Consider the following 12,546-nt stretch of genomic DNA (forward strand, 5'->3'; position numbering starts at 1 on the left):
ACAATATTTGACGTCTATTAGAGACAAAAAATCGAGAAAAAATTTATGGACCCCATTTTTCAAAAAATTTTACAAGTGTTGACACCCCTTAGGGGAAAAATTTCAAAATTGAAAAAATCGACTTTGAACACTTTTTATCATTCACAAAACATGTTTCACAACAATTGACGGCTATTAGAGACAAAAAGCGCAAAAAAATTTTTGGACCCCATTTTTCAAAAAATTTTACAAGTTATTGTCCCCCTATGGGACAAAAATTTCAATTTTCGAAAAAGGTGTTTCCGACTACTTTTTTTACTCACAGAACATGTTTCAAACTAGTTCACATCTGTCAGAGACAAAAACAACAAACTGAACATATTACAACCAACCGAAAAGTGAAACAATTTTTTTCAGAAAAAAAATAGGAGCTGACCAGAACCACAACGGTGGGGGACTCTATGTATTAAGATAGGGAATGCAGAAATTGTCCCCCTAGGGGGGACACTTAGGGGGACGTTTACTTCGAATTTGCGGTAAATGTCCCCCTAAGTGTCCCCCCTAGGGGGACAATTTCTGCATTCCCTATCTTAATACATAGTGTCCCCCCCCGTTGAGGTTCTAGTCAGCTTTTTATACTACTAACGCAGCTGCTGGGCAAGATTGGTCTCATTTAATTAACACTATGTTTTTGAAGCCATCTGTACTAATTTAAACCTGTGGAATAACCAAAATCTATAATTCTAGCTCGAATGCTGCACTACCATGTTTAAGCTCTACCCTCACTTGTATTAACATGCAGACTAGTGCAATGCATGCGTTTTGAGACTAGCTATATCGCTATATCTAAGCTCACTAATTTGCTCATGTTTTGCACTCATAAACCATGCTGCATAGCAAAGAAAGCGAACCAAAAAGCCACTAACCAAAAATTTGCTTATTAGAAAGGTCAATAAGCCTAAGAAATAGGCATCGGAGGCGTAGAGGAGAAAACCAATGACTGTGAAACGAGAGTTAAGGGATCGAGTCTAATTAAGGCCGAAAAGGACGTGTAACTTCCGGAACGAATAATTTTATGTCAGTTTCTTTCGTTCCTATTCGTTTCAATCTTTTGTCGTATTTCGGTAGTGATAAGACCTATGGCTGTTCAGCGAGGGGCATGGGTTTGCAACTGAGTTGATGCGAGAAATGGTTCTTTTCGTGACCCAAAAAACTGGTTGTTTTTCATCCTCTCCTGTCTGTCTTTCTTGCTTGTTGTTCCTTCATCAAATTCTAACCCGAATGCCGTACCACCATATGTAAGCTCCAATCCTCACATTTTTGACGGTCCTTAAACTTGCAGCCTAGTTAAGGCATGTTTTGAGACGCGGTATATCGACATATTTAGGCTCTAATTCGATCTTTTAACTCATAAAGCATGCCGAATAGCGAAGAGCGGGCCAAATATCCCCTAACCAAAAATTTGCTCATTGGGAAGGTCAATTGGCGTGGGCAGTTGGGGCGTTGGTAGCGCAGAGAATAGAGACCAATGAGTGTCAAGCGGGCGGAAGGGGTTCAAAGGCGGAAAAGGGGCATAATTTCCTGGACCACAAATTTGAAGTTGGTTTTCATTCTTTCTATAATCTTTCTCTCCAATCTTTTCAATTTGTTTTGACCAAACTACTGATTCAGAAAGACCAATATACAAATGCAAACCGCACTAACGTAAAAGATAAAACTATGGCTGTTTAGCGAGGGGCGTGGCTGCGCACCCGAGATGTTGAAAACCTGGTTCTGGTTTTTAAACGAGTCGCTCTTGAGTTCGATGGTTCACAGCACTCCTTGTTTTAACGGTCCTCTAAACATGCAGCCTATACCACCATACTCAAGTTACTGATCTGCACTTTTTTGTGCTCATTAAGCATGCAGCATAGCAAAAACAACCGTGACAAAAGGCATTGACCAAAAACGTGCTTGGAAAATTCAATAGACAGCAGTAAACATGGGTAGCCTAAGGGGCTAGATCTGTGGCTGTTAAGCGGGGATATGGGTTCAAGCCCGAGTACGGGCGGATGAAGCATAATTTCTGGGAAAAATTGCAGTTGGTCCTTCCGGTCTTTCAAATGTTCATCTTCCTTTCGTAATGTCCTTCCTCAAGTGTTCATCCTTTACGTTTATCATTTTTCTCTTTCCACTATCTTTCCTTTTCCCACTCCTTGCAGTCCCTTTCCTCTTTTGGTATTCTGCCTCTGAATTTTTGTCACTTCCCCTCGTTTTTTCATTTTTCTTTGGTTTCTCTCCTTTTCCCTTTTTTGCCTTTTTTTAAATTACTCGTGGTTTGCTTTTGGTTCTGTAATTTAAAACATGGTTTGAGACGCGCTATAGTGGAAAATTTTGCGCTCACAGAGTATGGCGAAATTCAAAAACCAGCGCGACTTGACAAAAAATGTGCTGATATGGAAATGATTTGCAGATTGAGACATAAGCAATAGGTATCGGTAATCTGAGGAAAAAGACGGATGTTAAGCCAGCGGCAGCGGCTCGAGTCATAATATTGGTGGTGAAAAACGCATGATTTCCTGGTCGAAAGTTGGCCAATAGTTATGTTTCCTCCTTGCTTTTGTCTTTTCTTTCCCTTTTGTCATATCTAAGCTCCTAATTTGTGCATGTTTTTGTGCTATAGAAATGCGATATAAGCAATAGGCATCGGTAGCGTAAGTGATGGACAAATAGACATATTAATTCTGAAACGGTGGCGTAAGGGATTTGACAAATGGTGGTTAAATGAAGAGCAGGGGTTCGAGTCAAAGAAGGGATAAAAAGGTGGCATAATTTTCAGGATCAAAATGGGAAATTCATTTTCTCACTTAAGCTTATCTGCCGATGTTCTGCGCTCATTGAGCAGACTGCATAGCAAAGCAAGCAAGCCATGAAACCATTGACCAAATTCCTGCTGATTTTGAAAGCAATACAAATGCAATAGGCATGGCAATGTGTAATTGTTTTCATCTTGAGTGCAATACTTAATTGCGCTCCTGTTTTTCTACTCTAGTGCAATACTTAATTGCGCTCCTATCTTCACATGCTCTAACTGTCCTGAAAGTTGCAACCGATCGTTTCACAAGCGCTTTGAGACGCTCTATACCACCCTACATAAACTTCTATTATTCAGATGTTTTGCACTCATTAAGCATGCCGCTTAAAATAAGGGAGACGAAATGCCATTGACCCAAGTTTTGCTTATATCGAAAGAGCAATAGACATGTGATACGATTTGGTAGGCTAAGAGATAAGAGCGATGGCTGTTAGGCGGGGGCATCGGGTCGCAGTCGAGTTGGTGCCGAAAATTTCTCCAATAATCCTGGACCGGAAATTTTATCCTTTCATTTCTTTAGCCTTTTCGCTATGTTCTGTCTATCAAATATGGGATTATTTCAGCACAATGGTTAACAGCGCTCTTATCGTTACATTTCTTAATGGTCAAAGTTTCAGACTGTTTTAATATTTGGGTTCTGAAAGGCGCTATGCCGTCATATCTGAGCTCTTAAGTGGGAATATCCAAGCTCCTAGGTTTTGCGAGTGTAAGGTATGCCACAGCGAAATTAAGCCAGCCAAATAGCCACTGAAGAAATTTTCGGATTTAGAAACCAGACGTAAGCAATAAGCATCCGTATTTTGAGGGTCAAAATCACTCAGGCAGGTGTTTGCCTCCAATTATGGGCGGACAAAAAGGCATAATTTCTTGGACAAAGATTGGCACTGTTCTTCGTTCTTTCCGTTTTCTTTCTTTTGTGTTCTTTGAGCTACTTGCGCATGTTTTTGCGCTCATGAATCATCTAATGGCCGCTCATCGAAAATTTGCTGATAGAAATGAAGCAGACGTAAGCAATAGGCACCGGTAGCTTAAGGGATAAGACCATTGGCTAGTAGGCGAGGGGTATTGGTTCGCGAGGGCAGTTTTTGGCGAGAGTTATTTTTTACTCAAAATTAGTAATTGTTGCTTTTCGTCTTTTACGTTCTATCTTCCCTTCTCTTTCTTTTATCTTTATTATTGTTTTCCTTTGAAGATCTAACTGTATAAGTTCCTGACCTTCGCACGTTTTAAAGCTCGCTCCTTGAACATGCAGCCTAGCGGAGTACATAGTTGAGCGTAGTTGGAGGAGTTAATCACAGCGCTCCTTAAAATAGTAAAGCAAAAATGTGGCTTTGTTGCTGTAAAATAGGGTAATTGATGCAAAAAATACGCGTCGGTAGAGTAAGCAGTAAGAGCTGTGGCTGTTAAACGAGGGGCAAGGGGTGGAGCACGAGCTGGTACGAAACAAATACTTTTTTAACCTATACCAACATGATTTAGTGATGCTTTTGCGGGCCTGCTAGTTTTCCTGAAATGAACCTCGATTATCATAAAATGAGCATCTGGGGATCAATTTGTTTCAAGTCAACGATTGCTTTTCGATCGTTTTTCGTGTTAATTAACGATTGATAATCTACTTGACTGATAGGTATAATGCGCTTCCTAATTATTGTATCTAGTTTATTACTTGTAAAGCTTACGGTCGTTTTGACTTTCAAAAATATTTGATTTTTAAATTATGGCTTATTTCTAAATTATGGCCTTCATTTTTCTTTTAATTTGGTCAATTTGTAGCTTAGTGTCAGCAATGATAGATTGGTTCTTTTTTCTACTGAATTCAAATTCAATCTTTTTTGCGGTTTTACACCTTAATTTATGGCTTTCTGACTTTGATACTACTAGATTTCGCATTTTTATATTTAGGTATTTGCCCATTTTTTACTTGTTACATATTCACGTCATCGACAGTTCATATATCACATTGGTATTATTACTAATAAGGCACAATCGATAATATTTAAATCCTTGAGGATAAAGACTCTGGTTTTCACAATTTTTTTCGAAAGAGTTTAATGATTTTTAATTTTGTTTGTCCTTTTAGTCATGTGAAATATCCTGTACAATGACCCGTTATCAATGGCTTCATGGGAAAATGGATTGCCCGATCTTCCGATATTAGTAGATAGTTGTTGGCTTTAATGGCGTTGAAAACAATTGTTATCCAAAAAAGTACTTCGTAATTCATTTTGTCTGCTACCTAGTCTCGGTGATTACAGATGAAATTTGACAATGTTAAGGGAAGGTGTTAATGGGATTGGTGTCACAAAAACAAGATTTAGTTTTGTTTTTATTGGCTTCGACACGGGTTTTTCATAAAGCAATTTTTTACGTTTTTGTAGAGGTAAGATTTTCTGGATAATTGCAGGTCTCAAAAGCTTCCTCTGGAAGAATAAATGAACCTACCTAATTATTTCATTCTGTAATTAATGGCGTTCATGTCTTGGAATTAATTTTGCTTTTTGTCTACTTGCCTCGTTTCATGATGTCACGTAATACATTATCGGTGTTCAAAGAAGGTGCAATCTAACATATTTTGAGGGCCAAAGTATGGCTTTATGGCTTTTAACTGATTTTTTGTCTATTTGTTGATTTTGTAACGGCATCAAAAATGAATACAGACAGTTCTTAATTCCCATCTTTAGAAACACCGGTAATCGTGAACTTATGGGATATTTAGTTGATTTCCACTGGTTTTCTTTATTTTGAATTTGTTTTAAAAGAATAGCGATTTTCATTTTAATGTATTTCTTGTCTATCTGTTACCAAGACTTATAATCGACTGGTCTCATATCTTTTTTGGTGAATTACAAGATATTTTTAGTTTCAGTTATATGAAGCTCTTTTGACTTGTTTTGCTTCGAAACGGACAAAGTTATCGTTGTAATTAATGTTGTTTGATATTGCTCTTGGTATTGACTCGCTTTCTTATTATTGGCATATGTCATCAAATGCATCATTTTTTACTCCTGAGTTATTTGCTTTGGAGGCTATCTTTTCGTTCATACACCAATTTCTTTTTTGAAAACACTTCTGATCTGTTTTCTATCTGTTCCTCATTTGGCACAATTATGCCAAAATTGTGGATGAGCGGGGTTGGAGCCTTATGTGCGATCGCACATTACCGAGCCTCCTTGTTTAAATAACAACGCAAACGGATCTTTGCAACAATTGCACCCTTTGGTGCCTAGTAGAGAATCGCTACCCCTTCTATGCTATACTTTATCAGATTTTACTTAGCCTAGAGTTTAGATGGCCGATTAACAGTTTAAGCGCAATCGCGGACTGCTGTTCACGGCCATGCCTCTCATGCGCTGTGGGAGGTAATCCGGAAATCGTGGGTCGGTTATCGCGACGAAGCCGCGACGCGCTCACCTGTTCGCTTTGTATTCCGGTTCGGCTAGTTGCCATACCATTGCGTATTTTATTCTATTCAATTATAGTATAGTATGTTCATGCGTGGAAAGTTATTAGTCGTCTCTGATTTGTTAATAAATGGCTCGCTTAAATTCAAGAATAGCCCCCCTTTTGCAAAAGGGGGGCACTTGTTGAAAAGATCCCCGCAAACTATTAACAAGTTCAGAAAGTAAGTCAGGCAAATCTTCTGGTAGTTGACAAGTTACCTTTTTTGCTCGGAAAATTTTCGCTGAATGATTGTATTTTGGATAGGTTCTCTGCATTCAGTATTTTCTGGCGAAAAAGTTATGATAGTATTTCTGGAGAACCATAAAATTGGTCTTTGGAAATTATTGGAAATTATTTGGAAATAATTGGAAATTGGTCTTTGGAGTTACGTCTGTCCAGATTTTTTGGTTGCTATTTTTTAAGACATTATGGGTCAGACCTTATCCAAAAACAACTAAGGTTCTTGGAATGGAACAGAAATTTTAGCTGTTTGCCAAAAACGGGTTGGCCAAAAACAGATCTGAACTTTCCATTTTTTTCGAGCATGAAATCTTTGGCTTTAATAACTGATGGCTAGTTAAAAAGTGTTAAATTGTGTAAGCGTGAGTAGTCTGGGAAAGTCTATACAGAACTCTCTTTGGTAATGGTTATTAATTAATGGTCAATGATTTGTTACGGGAATGAACAATTTAATGAACTTGGTAAAATTGAAATAAATTCTTTAAATTCTTTGACTTGGCTATAAATTTTTGATTTGGCTCTAGTTTGACAGAATTTGAAACTTTTTAGCCTACCATGCGATCCGTTTTTTGAATTGAGCGTGTTTATCAGAGCAACTGATTCGATTGAATGGGGCACTAAATTTTCAACTTAGAATGTAAATAAGTCCTAAAGCCAGGATTACGTTCTTGGGACCAGTCAGACAGTCTAGACTAGTAGAAATATCAGAGTTTTAGTAAAAGGGTGTTAGCATCCTCTCCGTTAGTTCCATGATTTTCCTCGAAATAATTTGTCATCGCAAAATAATACTACTTTTTCACCGGAGGACAATTATAATTTGTGGCTCAGGGTATTGGTATATTGAAAAAAATGACCATCCTCACAATACATAACAGCTTCCTTGGAAATTGACAACTAAGTTGCTGCTCAGTAAGTTTATTGCAGCTGACGCAGATACGTCTTAATGGTCCGTTTTTAAAACCTAGAAATTCTCTGGAATAAATTTTTAAGTTTCGGTTGTATCGGATAAATTTTCTGATTTGCGCATTGTTTTGATTTTTTTTACTTGATTGCTCTTAAAACTAGACTAGAGGGCTGATTTGTTTCAGCTACTGGAGCAACAACATGCGATGCAATTGATGCAGATCCAACAGTTGCACGCTGCAGCTGCTATGGGGAACCACCCTCTCCTCTCGCCCAATGGATACCTGGAGTCAACAACACGAAGTCTGGCAGAGCAGCTGAACAGATCTGTGACGGGAGTGGCGGCTAATATGAATGCTGCTGCGGCCGCTGGAGTGTCACCTAAGACATCCACGCCTAAAGGTTGTAATTACTAATAATCGTGTTTCTCTTTCACAAAGATTACATCCGAGAGACTAATCATTCGCTAAATCCTTGTTGCGATTCTTGTTGCGTATTTTGAATATCTGGGTCTGAAAGTAAGGATGGTCAAAACATGGATTGAATGAAAAGCGTTACCCATTTGCTCCTTATGGGTTTTGAGTAAGGGATTGTGACCTCGTAATCATAGCTTTAACTTCATTTTAGGAAAGATGATAGGTGCTCCAGCTGCGCCGGCAGCCGGCCGCCTGAGTTCCAGCTCGGGATACTTGACCGATAGCAGCTACAATACAAGTGCCGAGAACTCACTACACGAACTGGTGGTTGGTAGTAGTAGTATGCAATTAAATTGATTAATCGAGGATAATGCAAGACAAGATATTTTAAATTGATACTGGAATTATTCAGAAATATCTTTGCCATTGATAGTACGTGACTATTGGGGTGAAGTGTTAGGAATATGATGGTCAAAATGAAATACGGTTTCTGGGCTTTTTGAAGTCATTTAACTGCTTTCAGTCAAAAATTGCCCTTCAAGGACCTAACCATGGCATCAATGACGCTTTGAGTACTTCGGGAACTTCTGGAGCCACCGGATTTTCAGGTGACGCGAGTGCGTCATTAGACCTGATTCGGGACTCCCGTTGGACTAACCAGAGCTATATCAGCCAGTCAAGCCAACTGGAAACGTCTGGGAGCTCTTATGGAAATGTGGACCAGTTGGCTGAGAATCACCGGAAATCTGCTGGTGAGTGAAAGTGGATAAGTTACCAGTCAAAAGATCAGTTTCAAAAGACAAGACGGCTTACTGACGAAATAAAAAATTAGGAATTAACTTTTAACCATACCAATTGCAATTGAGATGGAGGTGGCTGGAGCTGCAATAACGGCAAAGAAGTAAACTAAATGTTATAGCAAGCAGTGAGGCAACGTGCACGTGGGTGGGGCAGCTTCCCCCAAAGAACACGAAGAACCCGCAGTACAGCTGCAAGGTGTTTCTGGGGGGAGTGCCGTGGGATATCACGGAGTCCATGTTGCAGAGCCAGTTCAAACAGTTCGGACCTGTAACCGTCGACTGGCCAGGAAAGGAAAAGAACCATGGCAAGAACCCACCAAGTGGTAAAGGTGATTTACATGTACTCTGCTATACTATCAAATTTGAAGTTGAAGGCGGTTAACAGACAATACTAAAAATTGCAAAATGAGAAGCACAAAGCAAAGTCATTGTTGAACAGATGCATTACGTGCAAGAATTTGAATTACATTGGAGAGGTCTATGTAGAAAAGATATGTTCACACATTTTAATAGCCGCAAAGCGATAGCTGAGGTGATTATTAATAGCCGCACAACGATAGCTGGGACTATTTTTGGCCTTCTCTTGATTTTGACGACTCTTGGAGTATTGGGTACGGAAGTACTATTCGTTCAGACGGCGTTTTGACCTAAAAGCCAAAGAGTAAAATTGCCGTGTGAATTAACTTTGAGCGAGAAGTTTTTGATCATGCGCTTCGATCAGTGAATGACTTTTCGACTTTCAAGTCGAAAAGCTGTATCAATTTGTGAACCTCTGGGTTTGAAAATAACATATCTGAGAGGCTAACAATGCGTTTCAATTTCAAGAGCACAATTTTAGTTCATTTTTGGCTTTTTTAATTTCATTTTGGATCAGACTTTAAATATTTATACTTTATTATTAATACTTTATTCTTAATTTTACTTTTTTGGTTTTTTGTTTTTGTTCTTATTCTGCGCATTCTAGCATGTATCATTCTATTGTTATCCAAAGAGCTATAGTAATATCAGCTCTGCTTTTATCAGTTGAAAAAATGATTATAGCCTTTTTCGATTTTTTGCAATTGATTTCATTTAACTATGGCGCGGCACAATTCGCCGAAATGCCATTCGAAAATGAATATTATTGGGCTCTTAGTTTTGATATTTAACCAGTTTTTGACTTCGTTTGTCTTGTTGGTTTAGTTCTAGTAATAGTTTGAACTCTTTTTGTCTATGACTGAACGCATTAGGCAGTTATTATTCCTAGAAATTAAACTGATTTTAAAAGAGTACTGCCAAGTGAGGTCGGTAACTTTTTTGTCGAGTTTTTGGCAGCTTTTTCCAACTTTTTGCAGTTTTAAAGTTTTCATTTAACATTAATACCATGCAATACGATGCAATGCGAAATGATTGCATCATGTAACTTTGATCAGTGAACTTTGTACTTTTTTCTATCAACACCTAGAACTGGCAACAAATAAGAACCAGAACAATGTTCTCTAATACACATTTTTCTGTTTTGCTAAATTTTTCAGAATATTGAAACAGCCGACAAATTACTCAATGCCATAATTACTCGATTGCCATGACTTAGATAAATCCAGTTTACTTATTTAACCAGTTTTTGACTTCAATTGTCTTTTTGTTGTTTAGTTCTAGTAATAGTTGAACTTTTTGTCTATGACTGTGAACGCATAAGGCAGGTAATATTCCTAGAAAATAAACCGATTTCAAAAGAGTACTACCAAATAAGGTCGGCAGCTATTTTGTCGATTTTTTGGCAGCTTTTTCCAACTTTTTGCACCTTTTGTCAATTTTTCATGTTAGTTTTAAAGTTTTGATAAAATAACTTTAATACCATGCAATACGAAATGATTGCATCGTGTAACCACGTTGATCAGAGAACTTGTATTTTGATCAATACCTAGAAGTATTTTGATCAATACCTAGAACTGGCAACATCTAAGAACCAGAACAATGTTTTCTAACACCCATTTTTCTGTTTTGCAAAATTTTCTGGAATATTAAACAACCGACAATTTAATGCCATAATTACTCGATTGCCATGACTTTGATAAATCGTATGAATTTTTAATACGGAAAATTCCTTATGCAAAGGTTCATCCAGAGGCAAACTTGACCAAGTTGTAAACCAAAAAGGACTGGCCCTGCACTAAGTAAAATATTTCAACGTTGATTTAAAAATATCGGATCCAAAAAATTTTCCGATGACTGCCTAATTTTTCCATAATGATTTTCACATTGACTTTGCTTGTTTCCTCCAGGATCGACCAGTGAATGGAACGGTTTTTGGAAGCAGTGGCATCTAAGAATTTGGATTAAGCTATCGGAGCTATTTTCTGGAAATCTGCCAGCTATGTCAACTTCAACTTATCAAAATTAACAATCGTTGCTAAAATTAATCGTTAATATAAGATGTTCATTTTTTGAGCAGTCAGCTGACGGCACTCTTAAAGGGCTATTGTTAAGGTGCTCTCCTGTACAACTTGAATTGTTTTGGTGCATTGTTTTCAAGATTTGTTCAATGAGAAGTCGGTTATGTCGATTAAAATAGTGGTTTTTGGTCGCACTGGGGAATTAAAGAAGAGAAGTGGTAATATTTTTCAGAGTACGTGAATTTGGTTCAAACTTAAGTAGAGTGAGAAATTAATGTTGGTAGTTTGTAAAGGTTTTCGGTTTGACAGCGGAATTAAGTTTGCGTGCGGCAGTTTGATTTTTCGCTGTTTTCCTCTTGATTTTATGAGCTAATGATTCGGCAAGAAAAACTGCAGGAAATAGAATAGTTTTAAAGACTAAGATTCCACCTTTTCCATTGAATAATTTTAGATTTGACTTATTTATCTATGACAGGTCTCATTGTCTCTAGGGTGAATTAGGTTTTAAGGTTTTGTTTCCAATGGATGGGTTCTGACGAATTTGATAGTAATTTTTCCAAAAAATAGCCTTTTCGTTTTTGCCGGCCGTTCTCGTAGCCGGTTCAAGGGGAATTTCATTTAGCTCAAGTGAGTCATGTTTTCTATGTGCAGTCCTATCTATTTGTAATTGTGACGGTTAAGTTTGTTCTGTCGCACTGTCTAACTAATGACAGGTCTCATTGGCTTTCCAAGTAGTAATGTTTATAGCTGCGAAGCTGCAATCTGAGGGGATTGTGGTGCTCTTGGTTTTTCCAGTCCAAAGAATTGGGGATTGTATAGGTGCTCTGTCTTAAAATTTTCCACTTTTTATGACGAGCTTTTGAAACGATAACAGGTAAAGATCGACAGGCATTAGTTTGCAATATAGGACTTCAGCTGGGTTTAGTAGTCTTGCAATTATTTGTGCTGCAGCTGCTGAGAAGGCCGTCGTTGAAGGTTTGAAATTCATTGAGCTCAAAACTAATTTTTGAGCTCTATGTGTTTTAATTGCATTTTTCGAGGTTTCGTTTGATCAGTCTCAAATTGACGTGTGTCAACATTGATAAAGGTCTTCTGCAAGACATTATGTACTTTTTGTAAGCTATATGTTTTGCACTGCAAATCTAATTACCCAAAATGAAAAATTTAAAGTTTTGCAGCCTCAGGGGACTGGGAACCTACTCTAGGGTTTGATAGGAGGTAACTGCATAGTTGAATAAGGGCAATGGAGTATTCAAGAAGGGTTCTGCAGAATTTAGTGTCACGAATTTTGGCAATATTCAAAATTTGCAATTGTGAGTTTATCAATCTTTGAGGTCCAATGAAACTCTTTGGGTTTTGCAGATGGTTACCGGACAAAGTTTCTAATACTGAAATTTTCAATTTTCAAGTTTGTGCTTTCAATTTTATCAGTGGCTATTAAACTTCAAGGCTTGTAGGTGTTAGTGCTTATATTTAAATGGATAAAATCAACCGTTGAGGTATCAGTTTCAGCAATTTGATATTTTTTTGCTGCTGTT

At 37.8% G+C, this 12,546-nt stretch overlaps 2 protein-coding genes across 4 annotated transcripts in view; both read left to right on the forward strand.

Moving 5' to 3' along the window:
- LOC142341654 (E3 ubiquitin-protein ligase RNF10-like) overlaps positions 1-12,546 on the forward strand; it is a 323,897-nt gene that overhangs the window by 219,297 nt on the left and 92,054 nt on the right. The gene's annotated exons all lie outside the window — the stretch shown is intronic.
- Positions 1-12,546, forward strand: part of LOC142341653 (uncharacterized) — a 43,126-nt gene that overhangs the window by 24,153 nt on the left and 6,427 nt on the right. Inside the window, exons 4-7 of one of the 2 annotated variants that reach the window (XM_075392770.1) lie at positions 7,603-7,819; positions 8,045-8,160; positions 8,357-8,585; positions 8,753-8,962. In XM_075392770.1, coding sequence (XP_075248885.1) covers positions 7,603-7,819; positions 8,045-8,160; positions 8,357-8,585; positions 8,753-8,962 — 772 coding nt within the window. The remainder of the gene's footprint in view (positions 1-7,602; positions 7,820-8,044; positions 8,161-8,356; positions 8,586-8,752; positions 8,963-12,546) is intronic. The other variant, XM_075392771.1, reaches the window with a different exon arrangement.

The sequence above is a fragment of the Convolutriloba macropyga genome, chromosome 6 (assembly GCF_964194025.1).
Source record: "Convolutriloba macropyga chromosome 6, txConMacr16.3, whole genome shotgun sequence".
NCBI classification, from domain to species: Eukaryota; Metazoa; Xenacoelomorpha; order Acoela; family Convolutidae; genus Convolutriloba; species Convolutriloba macropyga.